The sequence below is a fragment of the Squalius cephalus genome (assembly GCF_949319135.1).
Source record: "Squalius cephalus genome assembly, chromosome: 8".
NCBI classification, from domain to species: domain Eukaryota; kingdom Metazoa; phylum Chordata; class Actinopteri; order Cypriniformes; family Leuciscidae; genus Squalius; species Squalius cephalus.
Window position 1 is genome coordinate 37,302,963 of NC_137129.1, and position 12,155 is coordinate 37,315,117.

General features: G+C 33.3%; 1 protein-coding gene across 4 annotated transcripts in view; it reads left to right on the plus strand.

Moving 5' to 3' along the window:
• Nucleotides 1-12,155, plus strand: part of col9a1c (collagen, type IX, alpha 1c) — a 37,838-nt gene that overhangs the window by 11,391 nt on the left and 14,292 nt on the right. For 2 of the 4 annotated variants that reach the window (XM_079878668.1, XM_079878669.1), the window contains exons 5-16: nucleotides 1,358-1,754; nucleotides 3,149-3,229; nucleotides 4,156-4,173; nucleotides 4,683-4,775; nucleotides 5,886-5,921; nucleotides 7,334-7,405; nucleotides 7,747-7,791; nucleotides 8,063-8,098; nucleotides 8,328-8,351; nucleotides 8,431-8,484; nucleotides 8,864-8,935; nucleotides 11,897-11,938. In XM_079878668.1, coding sequence (XP_079734794.1) covers nucleotides 1,358-1,754; nucleotides 3,149-3,229; nucleotides 4,156-4,173; nucleotides 4,683-4,775; nucleotides 5,886-5,921; nucleotides 7,334-7,405; nucleotides 7,747-7,791; nucleotides 8,063-8,098; nucleotides 8,328-8,351; nucleotides 8,431-8,484; nucleotides 8,864-8,935; nucleotides 11,897-11,938 — 970 coding nt within the window. The remainder of the gene's footprint in view (nucleotides 1-1,357; nucleotides 1,755-3,148; nucleotides 3,230-4,155; nucleotides 4,174-4,682; nucleotides 4,776-5,885; nucleotides 5,922-7,333; nucleotides 7,406-7,746; nucleotides 7,792-8,062; nucleotides 8,099-8,327; nucleotides 8,352-8,430; nucleotides 8,485-8,863; nucleotides 8,936-11,896; nucleotides 11,939-12,155) is intronic. The other 2 variants (XM_079878671.1, XM_079878670.1) reach the window with 2 other exon arrangements.

Sequence of the window (12,155 nt, forward strand, 5' to 3'; positions counted from 1 at the left end):
CCTTAATCCATTTACAAGCTGGTTAAAGGCCGCTGTAGCTTCATTCGTAAGAGCATCTCCCGCAGAGCACCTCTGCCTGTTAAAACGCCACACGGGGTCGAGCCCAGAGAGGGTGCGTGTAAAACCAGACAAGGTAATTGATTCTCAGATGGTGTGTGTTGTTCACTCACCGCCTGCAGCCCGGGATCTGATTCTTTAACACGCTGCAATGAAAGCCAGCACCGTCCCTTTGAAATAACTCTCGGACGACACACAGGCTTTGAAGATGAAAGTGCACTTCTCTGATCTGTTTGTTATTCATAATTTTATCTCAGAACAACTTGAAGCCGAGCTGTGTGTATAATGCAGGGCTATTCCCTTGATGATCAGACAATAATGGAGGTGGATTACTATTCTTAGAGGTAATACATCCCATTTATAAATAGATGCGCTTCATAACAAGAACGTAACTTCATTATGAATTTGCAGAAGTACTTTCTGTTTAACAAACCCACCAATGCAACATTATAGTTTAAAATGTAAGCGTTTACAGTGCAATTCTTGAAAAAAGTTTTTTTTTACCTGCCATCAGTTGTTAAAATGGTAATTTGTCTACTTTGAAAAAATTCATTAGAATGTTCCATTTCATGTCATTTTCTCTCTTGTTTTATTTTATTTTATTCATTTCATTTAATTAGATTTTAATTTTTTTTTTTACATAAAAAAAAAAAAAAAATTCTACAGTTTAACTAAAACCACCCACCCACAGGCCATAGGTCAATATTCATATAATAGATTAAATTATATATTTGCTTCAAAACCTTGTTTTTTCCCACACATTTTACCTTCCATAGTTTTTTTCAATATGACAATTTTTTGGCAATTTTTATTAAATGAATCACTAGAATGTTTTTACCACAAATATACCATTTCAAATGGACCATTAGTTTATTTTATTTATTTTATTATTTTATACAGTTTAACTAAAAGCACCCACCCACAGGCCATATGTCAATATTCATATAGATTAAATTATATATTTAAACATTTGAAACCCCCCACATTTAACCTAAATGAATCACTAGAATATTTTTAACACAAATGTACCATTTCAAATGGACCTTTATTTTATTTGTATTATGTTTGTATTATTATAGATACTTTTTAGATTACAATATACATTTAAAACTTTAAAGTGGGATTATTTGCTGTGTCGCAACCATGATATGATCATAACAGATACACATATTTTTTTTTTTTTTTCTAACAGCACTGACAGATCTTGATTTCTCTCTGCAATCCATTTGTGGGAAAAACAAAAACAAACCTGCATTATGGAACATATATTTAATAAATGTCCGTATTTGTTTCCCACCAGGCTGAACTTTCCGAGGGGCTTCCCGGATGAGTATTCCTTCATGACCACCTTCCGCATGATCAAGAACACCGTGAACAAGGTGTGGAACATCTGGCAGGTGGTGGATGAAGACGGCTTGAAGCAGGCAGGCATGCGTCTCAATGGAGACCAGCAGGCACTGGAGTTCTTCCTCACCACTATGGAAGGAGACGTCCAGACCGTCACCTTTCCGGGCCTCTCTGTCCTCTTCAACACTAAATGGCACAAGGTGATGGTTGGCGTGGAGAAGGAGCTGGTGACGCTGTACGTGGACTGTCACCCGGTGGACCAGAAGCCCATCAAGAGGAAAGGCTATGTCAACACAGAGGGAGACACTCTCATCGGAAGACTGGATTCTGATCCCAACACCTCTGTAGTGGTGAGAGCAACAGTTTCATCAGTAGTGCTTTTTCACTTTCTTAAATGTGCGATAATATTACTCATGAAGAGTTTATTTATTTATTTATCCATTCACTCTTTTGACAGATGTGTTTAGAATGTACAGTCTTGTGATGAATTGCATATAGATTTAGATTATATACAAAAAAAAATTGCATTGGCTACTCAAGTATTTATTACTAATAATAATAATATGTTGTTGTTATTGTTGATGATAATGAGACTCATTTATTCATTAAGAAACTAACAGTTTACTTTTGTTTTGACATATTTTTTAAATGATTTACACTCAAATAATTTGAATTTCATAGATGTAGATTACATTGGCTATTTATATATTATTATTATTATTATTATTATTATTTTATTTAAAAAAATATTATTATTATTATTATTATTATTATTATTATTATTTTATCTATCTCTGTTGCATTGGCCAACAAAACATAAACAAAAAATATGGTAACACTTTATTTTACAGTGTTCTTGTTACATGTACTGTAGTAACGTATTAATATAATAATATGTAAACACTATAATAATAGGTAATAACTGATGTATAAGTACGTGCAACTAACCCTAAAGCAAACCCTAATCCTATAGTAAGTTGATTTAGTTAGTTCATTAATATAACTCTGTACTTAAATGTATAATTACACTGTAACAAGGACACCTTAAATTAAAATGATAGTAGCTCCTCTACTATCATTGTGTTCAGACAAGGTTAAGATGGTACGATTTGATTTTGCTTTGATATGAATCATTTAAATGGCATTTTAAATAGTTAACAAAGATTTTAACAATTTGTAACTAATATTGAACCTGCTTGGAAGGGTTAATTCAGTTGTTTTGATCTCTACTGTATTTGATGAATGTTACTGTCACCCTGCACCTGCCAAATCCATCACATCCACCTGTGATAAATGTGTAACTGTCACACCGTCTGACGAGTGTTACTGCCAGATTACTGAACCTCAGCACCTTGTCACTTCCTGTCCAAAAGACGGATAAAAAATCTGATAATGCTCTCAGTCACATCTTACAGTGAACTAAAACAGAAGACCTAAAGCTGATATATGTAAATCATAAAAGGTTTGTATATGTAGTCCAGTGGTTGCGTTAGACTTTCATTTTGACGGACAGGGTCAAAAAAATTCTGTCATAATCTATTATTACCTGTCATTTCAATTAAATGATAATAAGACATGTCATAGCTTTTGTATTCATTCACATTTTCATCTTTAATCACGAATTTACAGGACGAGCATATACAGGACGAACAGAGACTTTTCATGTTCAACACCACATGAAGCAGATTGTTGTTGTAGTTACCGTACAAATAAAGCAGTAACTTGGTGGTTTTATGTTTTCCAGTTTGAGTTGCAGTGGATGCTGATTCACTGTGACCCAAAGAGAGCTCAGAGAGAGAGCTGTATGGAACTTCCTCTGACTGAGGTACGCTTTCATCACTTCCTGTTTTGTTTTAAATGAGAGACGGACCAATCACAGTCTTTTTTTGTTTTGTTTTGTTTATGTTTAACAACTTAAATATGGAAAAATCAAGTCAGTTACCTGCTGAAAGGTGGTTTGGCCATCAAACCAAGTAGATTGGCTACTTGAGGTTTCCTGTAAAAAAATGATTCGTTGAATTTAATCAATTTTTTTATGGTAAGTGGTTGCACACAACTGATTTGAGCTACATTTAAACAAATGCATTAAGTTGAACTTATTCAATTTTAGTTCAACTTACTGCATTTGTTTAAATGTAGCTTAAATCAATTGTGTGCAACCACTTACCATAAAAAAAAATTTGATTAAATTCAACGAATCATTTTTTTCAGCGCCAAGGTCATGGGTTCGATTCCCAGGGAAAGCAAGAACTGATAAGAATGTAAATGTGGACCTTGAAATGCAATGTAAGTCGCTTTGGATAAAATGCATAAATGTAAATGTAAACCACCTTAAGCTGGTTTTAAATGTGTTTTTAAGCAGTAAACGGTAATACAGTTGTACAATTTAAGACTTTAGTCACAATTTTTAATAAATTCTTATCAATAGCATTACTTTCATTCTAATATATGCATTGCATAACCAATGTACAACCTTAAAAATATTGAGTTTATTGCTATGGCTGACTGGAAACGCTAGTTGCCTCAACATCTCACTTCGCCACTTAACGGTTGACGTCAATGTCGACATTCACGCATTTGCTTTGTTTTTTGACGAGTTGGCCGGCGGGGTGCTATCGTAGGCCGCATGTTGTGGCGCCATCTACAGGTGTGCTTTCTCTTTTTGGTGAAGGGGTTTCACTTTCACTAACTCTGCAATAATCTTAATTCTCTCTCTCTCTCTCTCTCTCTCTCTCTCTCTCGCTTCTTCAGATGTATGCCAATGCTGAGGTATTTGATTTTTTTTCTTTAATTTATCATTACTCATCATCATCTACTACAATGCTTTGTTGCTGAAGTGACTCATTGCTACCTGCTATACTTACTGCAATACACAAAACATGACCGGAACAGCTTTTATGTATTTATATATAAGATTATTTACACCACAAGGTAAATAATGTGATATTTTATTAAGAAATTTCTTTGGAATTTTTCTTTGGAAACCATCCTTGAAAGAATACGATTACTTTCAAAATGTCCTTGGCTCGCTTGAAGCTTAAGCTAATAAAGAGAAGCTGGCGGCAGAGAGATAATGATTTACATTTTATTCTTTATTGTGTTAAAGTAATTGTTTAAGGTCCCTGGGAGAGAGATTATTTGTAGCCTTTCCAGTTATTGATTTTGTTTAATGAAACAGATTATTTGTGACCAAAGCAAATTCTAAAAAGGATTCTAAAACATTTCATGTTTACATTTACTCATCGTTTTCCTTCTTTTACTCCTTCAACACTTTACAGCCGGATCCCAAGCCAATCCCTGGTCCCCCCGGCCCTGAGGGTCCTGAGGGGCCTCGTGGACCCCAAGGAGAAGATGGCAGAGACGGGAGAGACGTATGTCTTTCTGTTCAATATAAACATGACTACTGTAAATGAAAGCAAGACACTACAGACAATTTTGAGATTTTGGGCTATTTGGCTTTTCATAACATGTTTTTCAGACTAGTGGAAAGAAAACATCCAAATAACACTAAAGTCTTTATTTTCTTGTACTTTATCTGTTTAGATTTCAGTTACTATGCATACACTTAAAGGCTTTTCTCCAAACGAGTCAGTTTAATACGACATTATTTTCCTAAAAACATGGTGACGTTTTTTTCTGGCTGTTGACAGTATTTTCTTATTTATGGAGTGATAAAAAGGAAAATGCTAAATCCCCTCTGTAAAAACTATTTTCTGAACCTGGCTTTCTCGTTTCTTCAGATTCCTATTCTGGAAATTGATTTGACAATGCCTCATTTGCATATTTAAAAGCATGTCAGAAAAAAAATTGGTACAAAAAATATGTGCAATTCTTAATATAATCAATTAACTGGGAAAGTATGTTTTAATTATTTATTTTTTTTACCCTTTTTTACCCTTTTCGTCTGGGGTGTGTTGCCTTTAGTCAACTTCACATGTTTATATGAGAAATTACCAGTAGATCTGATGCATATTGTACACAAATATGGCAAAACAATATTTTTTAAATAATGTATGTATTTAATTATTTGTATTTTTTATTATTATCTTATTATTAATTATTATTATTTGGGAAAAATAGAAAATACATACAGTAAGGATGACATACTGTATGTTAGCCGTAACATAATTAAGCAAGATATTTAGTTACACAATCCACAAAGGATTCAATTTTCCTATTCATTCACTGTAGCGATGCTCAAATCAAAATGATCATCAGTTGGAACAATAGTTTTTAACTCGTGTTCTTTTGTATTGTCATCTTCTGTGATCCAGTCTTGAACTAAAAGTCTAATGAACCTCCATTAGAATTGTTCCTTTAGACGTAAGCAGCTCAGTCTTCGACAAAAGCTATGAAACATTTGTTCTTTCGTCCCAGGCATCTCATTAGGGATTTACTCTCTTGGTCAGGGAGGCAGGAGTTGCTCATTGGAGATTTTCAGTGTCACTGACTGACGTACTGGGTTTTTTTCTGTTTTTCAGGGTATTCCAGGCACCCCGGGAACCCCTGGAGCTCCGGTACGTATGGAACATTGAAGAAACATCTTCATCTCCAACATATTCAGGGAGACATTGTTCTAAAAGTTAGTCCTAGAGTTAGGAAAAGGGATGCAATGATATTGAAATTGATACTGACCGATACTGATGAGCCGATTATAAAGATGATATATAAATCTATTATTATTATTATTATTAAACACTAAAAATAAATAGTTTGTAAGCTACAAAGATTATAAAGCTGATATATCATTATATTCTCTTTTTTTAATTAAACCAGTTAAAAATTTTAAGTTTGTAAGTACAAAATAGAAAAAGCCACCACTCATCCGTCAATAAAGTCTTGTAGTGTGGTGCTGCTAAACTAAATCATCATTGAACATTGTAAAAACAATTGCTAATAAATTGATCTTGCACAGTGTTTGAGTGTGCGGCTGCTGTATTTTTACAAGTTTGTAAGTACTAACAATTATAAAGCTGATATATAATACTATTGTAATTAAAAAACACAAAAAAAGTTTTTACATCAACACTAAAAATTAAAACTATATATATATATATATATATATATATATATATATATATATATATGTACTGTATACTGTATATACATATAACTATATTGTGATTATATTTGTGTAATGAAAAAAACAGTATATATATATATATATATATATATATATATATATATATATATATATATATATAATACTGTATATATGTGTGTGTGTGTGTGTACTGTTTAAAATATAATAAAACACTAAAAATTCTAATAAAAATTTAAAATGTGTATTACAAAATAAGTAGGCAACACAATATGAAAATGCACAGTATAAAAATAGATAGCTTGTTCTTTTAAACATTTTCTATAGAAAATAGTGTACTGTTTGAATTACAACAAAAAACTACTAATAATAGTAATAGAGAAGGGATATCTGCGATGCTGGATTTTCCTTAAAAAAATGAGAACAGAGTTCTGAGAACTATATTTGAACAATCCCCTATGTGTCACATGAATTATGAAGTATAAACTTCATTAGACTAAAATTAAAACTTGGCGTTCATTCAGTAAGATTGAATATTACCTTTATTGAACTTGACCGCTATACCCATTAAAACAGAGCAGCAAGTTTTGTATTATAACTCCTAATGAGAAAATGCATTTACAGGCTGCCAGATCCAAAACACAGCCAATCAATCCAGCTTCCTGTGTCAATATCTATTTAGGGAAAGCGTGGTTGAATTCTGGTGTGTCATAAATAGGTGAAATGCTGCTCAGAGCTGACTCTCGTCTTATCAGATGAGGACAGATGCATAGAGGCATCACTAACTATGTTAGAATAGACCCGCCGTGCTCCGCCATATCTTAGCAACAGCTGCAGTCGATGCTGAATGGTGATAAAACTGTTTTTGTCTTTCTGTGTGTGTCGTAGGGCAGTAAAGGAGATCGAGGCGAGGTTGGACTGCCAGGACAGAGAGGACTGCAGGGGGCCCCGGGACTATTGGTTAGTATTGAGACACATGACCTTAATTACACAACCTAAACGAGACGATAACACTTTAAAGCTCCATCTGGTAATATTAGTTAACTGCATTAGTTAACACAAATTAACAATGAATAGTTGTACTTTTATTAACAAACGTTAACAAAAATAAATAAATACTATCACAAATGTATTGCTCATTCTTAAAATGTTAGTCAATGCGATGGGACCTTATTGCAAAGAGTTACCAATGAGACGATCAATAACGTGTAATCAGTTTCATAGCTGCACACAAACTGTTTTATTTCATTGTGCTAAATGAATCACTTTGATGTTAATTGGTTCTCTTTATATATGTGTAGGGACCAATGGGCCCCATGGGGCCACGAGGACCAGTGGGAGAAAGAGTAAGAGACCTCAGAAAGACCCCTTAAATGAACTGTCTGTTTGAGTTCACATTAATTTCCTGCAGTTTTTCATGATTCCATGATTGCAGAACAGCGCAATATCAATACAATTATGCATTTTCTCAGATTCTTCATATTTTGCTATGCAAAATAGTCTTTCATAAAATGCACAATTATTATTATTTATTTTTATTTTTACAAATTGTGAAACTCTCATGGGACTGTGAATTCATGTCATTATGCTAAGATTTGTTTTTTTGGGGGGTTGTAGGGTCTTCCTGGTTTCCCTGGAGCTGCCGGACCCCCGGTAAGTCTTTTCCTCGTTTTGGAAAGCAAACAAGTGCTTCACTGTTAAATGCTAAATGGTTTTGTGATGTTGACGTGTTCTATTGACATTGTATTGTCATATCATTGTTTTCTTGTGTTTTTGATTATTTACTTTGCAAAAATGACTGTACCATGCTTTTTAGACAAATTATGCATTTTGAAGGTTTGACTTATTGTTTTTTTTTTTTGTTTTTTTTTTCTTCTTCTAGGGACCAGAGACTGTTGGGCCTCCAGTATGTAAAAAAAAAAAAAAAAACTCCCATCTTTTAGTTTCACATTTACACTTCTTAATGCTATTTTCCACTCATGCAGGGACCCCCTGGGAAGCCTGGTATTCCAGGAGATGAGGGAAACATCGGACCAGAGGTTGGAATTATTTTCAAAGTGTTACGCAGTGCATTGATACTAAGGCATCTTAATATAGCTAAAGAGTTAAGGCTGTGTAGCTAAATTCTGTGTAGTGCCGCATAAAAGCCTGACTAAATTATGCCTGCTCTGACCACTTCAGCCCTTAGGATCAAAGTATGCAGTTATAATTGCTGTGAAATGCATTCATGCCACCTTTAGGCTGCATTAAACAGTCTGTGTAAAAACACCTAAATGCCATTTCAGAAGCGCTTCTGTGCCAGCTTTGCAGTATAAAATTACATTAATTACATATCGGTTTTCATATAATGTTGCTCTTGTTGTCATCGCTTTATTGATTGTCTCTGTTACCAGAATATCCTTTATGATATTTTTCCAGGGTCCTCCTGGACCAAGAGGAGGACTTGGGCTCCCAGGACCACCAGGCCCACCAGGAACTCCAGGACCAGCAGTAAGACCGGCTTCTACCATTGACATATTTCATAAGTTTAGCAAATGTACATATGGCGAATGCTTTCAAACAACTTTCAAGCAACGTATACTGTAATGGGCTTAATTTAGTTTAGTGTACATATAACCAGAACACTCAATGGTAGAGCTTTAATTTTAGAGTTTATGTCTATGTCTTACTGTATTCACTTTTCGTTTACGTTGTTGAATTTTAATCTAGAAATTTGTAGAAATTCATATAAAATGTACTGTAAAAATACAGAAAATTATTGTTTAAACTGAACTAGAACAGTTAATTAACTTATTGACTATAAATGTATTAATATAAAATATATTAATTAATCAATAAAATAACTTAATAAAAATCTGTAACAAGACAAAATGAAAATCTGTAACACAAGACAAAATGAAAATCTGTAACACAAGACAAAATGAAAATCTGTAACAAGACAAAATGAAAATCTGTAACACAAGACAAAATGAAAATCTGTAACACAAAATAAAATGGAAATCTGTAACACAAAATAAAATGGAAATCTGTAACGCAAGACAAAATTAAAATCTGTAACACAAAATAAAATGAAAATCTGTAACACAAGACAAAATGAAAATCTGTAACGCAAGATAAAATGAAAATCTGTAACGCAAGACAAAATGAAAATCTGTAACACAAAATAAAATGGAAATCTGTAACGCAAGACAAAAGGAAAATCTGTAACAAAATAAAATGGAAATCTGTAACGCAAGACAAAATGAAAATCTGTAACACAAGACAAAAGGGAAATCTGTAACGCAAGACAAAAGGGAAATCTGTAACGCAAGACAAAAGGGAAATCTGTAACGCAAGACAAAAGGGAAATCTGTAACACAAAATAAAAGGAAAATCTGTAACGCAAGACAAAATTAAAATCTGTAACGCAAGACAAAATGAAAATATGTAACAAAATAAAATGGAAATCTGTAACGCAAGACAAAATGAAAATCTGTAACACAAAATAAAATGAAAATCTGTAACACAAGACAAAATGAAAATCTGTAACGCAAGATAAAATGAAAATCTGTAACGCAAGACAAAATGAAAATCTGTAACGCAAGACTAAATGAAAATCTGTAACGCAAGACAAAATGAAAATCTGTAACACAAAATAAAATGGAAATCTGTAACGCAAGACAAAAGGGAAATCTGTAACACAAAATAAAATGGAAATCTGTAACGCAAGACAAAAGGGAAATCTGTAACGCAAGACAAAAGGGAAATCTGTAACGCAAGACAAGAGGAAAATCTGTAACACAAAATAAAATGGAAATCTGTAACGCAAGAAAAAATGAAAACCTGTAACGCAAGACAAAAGGGAAATCTGTAACGCAAGACAAAAGGGAAATCTGTAACACAAAATAAAATGGAAATCTGTAACGCAAGACAAAAGGGAAATCTGTAACGCAAGACAAAAGGGAAATCTGTAACGCAAGACAAAATGAAAATCTGTAACACAAAATAAAATGGAAATCTGTAACGCAAGACAAAAGGAAAATCTGTAACAAAATAAAATGGAAATCTGTAACGCAAGACAAAATGAAAATCTGTAACGCAAGACAAAAGGGAAATCTGTAACGCAAGACAAAAGGGAAATCTGTAACGCAAGACAAAAGGGAAATCTGTAACGCAAGACAAAAGGGAAATCTGTAACGCAAGACAAAAGGAAAATCTGTAACACAAAATAAAAGGAAAATCTGTAACGCAAGACAAAATGAAAATCTGTAACGTAAGACAAAATGAAAATCTGTAACACAAAATGAAATGGAAATCTGTAACACAAAATAAAATGGAAATCTGTAACGCAAGACAAAATGAAAATCTGTAACACAAAATAAAATGAAAATCTGTAACACAAGACAAAATGAAAATCTGTAACGCAAGATAAAATGAAAATCTGTAACGCAAGACAAAATGAAAATCTGTAACACAAGACAAAATGAAAATCTGTAACGCAAGACAAAATGAAAATCTGTAACGCAAGACGAAATGAAAATCTGTAACACAAAATAAAATGGAAATCTGTAACGCAAGACAAAAGGAAAATCTGTAACACAAAATAAAATGGGAATCTGTAACGCAAGACAAAAGGGAAATCTGTAACGCAAGACTAAAGGGAAATCTGTAACGCAAGACAAAAGGAAAATCTGTAACACAAAATAAAATGGAAATCTGTAACGCAAGACAAAATGAAAATCTGTAACGCAAGACAAAATGAAAATCTGTAACGCAAGACAAAATGAAAATCTGTAACACAAAATAAAATGGAAATCTGTAACGCAAGACAAAAGGAAAATATGTAACACAAAATAAAATGGAAATCTGTAACGCAAGACAAAATGAAAACCTGTAATGCAAGATAAAATGAAAATCTGTAACGCAAGACAAAATTAAAATCTTTAACAAGATAAAATTAAAATCTGTAACACAAGTCAAAATGAAAATCTGTTTTGGTCTCATGAAAGAATGGTGGTAGTGACTGTGTATTTTAATATTGGGGGGGGGACTTTAATGTACTTATATTGTCTAAATTTGCATTAGACTACATTTACAATTACATTACTGCATTACAAATGTTATTAATTTCGTCAACTTTTAGCAGTACATTAGCATTACCTAACCAAACATATAGGCTACTAACAGATACAAAACTTCAAATTTGGCTCTTGAAGTTTTGCCATCCGCTATCTGTTATACACTGTAATTCACTTTTTGCCTTTATACATCCTAAGACTTTTTGTCTCTGCTTTTAAACCTTACTTTAATTGGTTCAGGTGACTTCTGTTGACTTTCAGAGGGTTTAGAACTAACGCAGAGCTTTCACACAGATCTGTCCTGAACGCTGTAACCTTTGAGGATTTTAAAAGGGGCTTTGCTTAAGTGTGTGTCTGAATCTAAACTACGCTGCTGTCCTTCTGCTGTCCGTAGGGGCCACCAGGTGCTGGGAACCCTGAGGGAAGTGGGGAGACTGTGAGTGCTTGTTAGATTTTAATAACATTCATGCTTCACATGGACACACAGAACCTGCACATCAGCATTCAAGAAATGTTCTGGCAAAGGCCTATATCTTAGAACACAAAAAGATACAGCATGCAACATATAGAACTTGGAAAATATGTCAACGTGCACCATATTTGCTTTATAATTTATATATTGGCTCGTGAAAATGCAGCAAATGTTTTTTAAG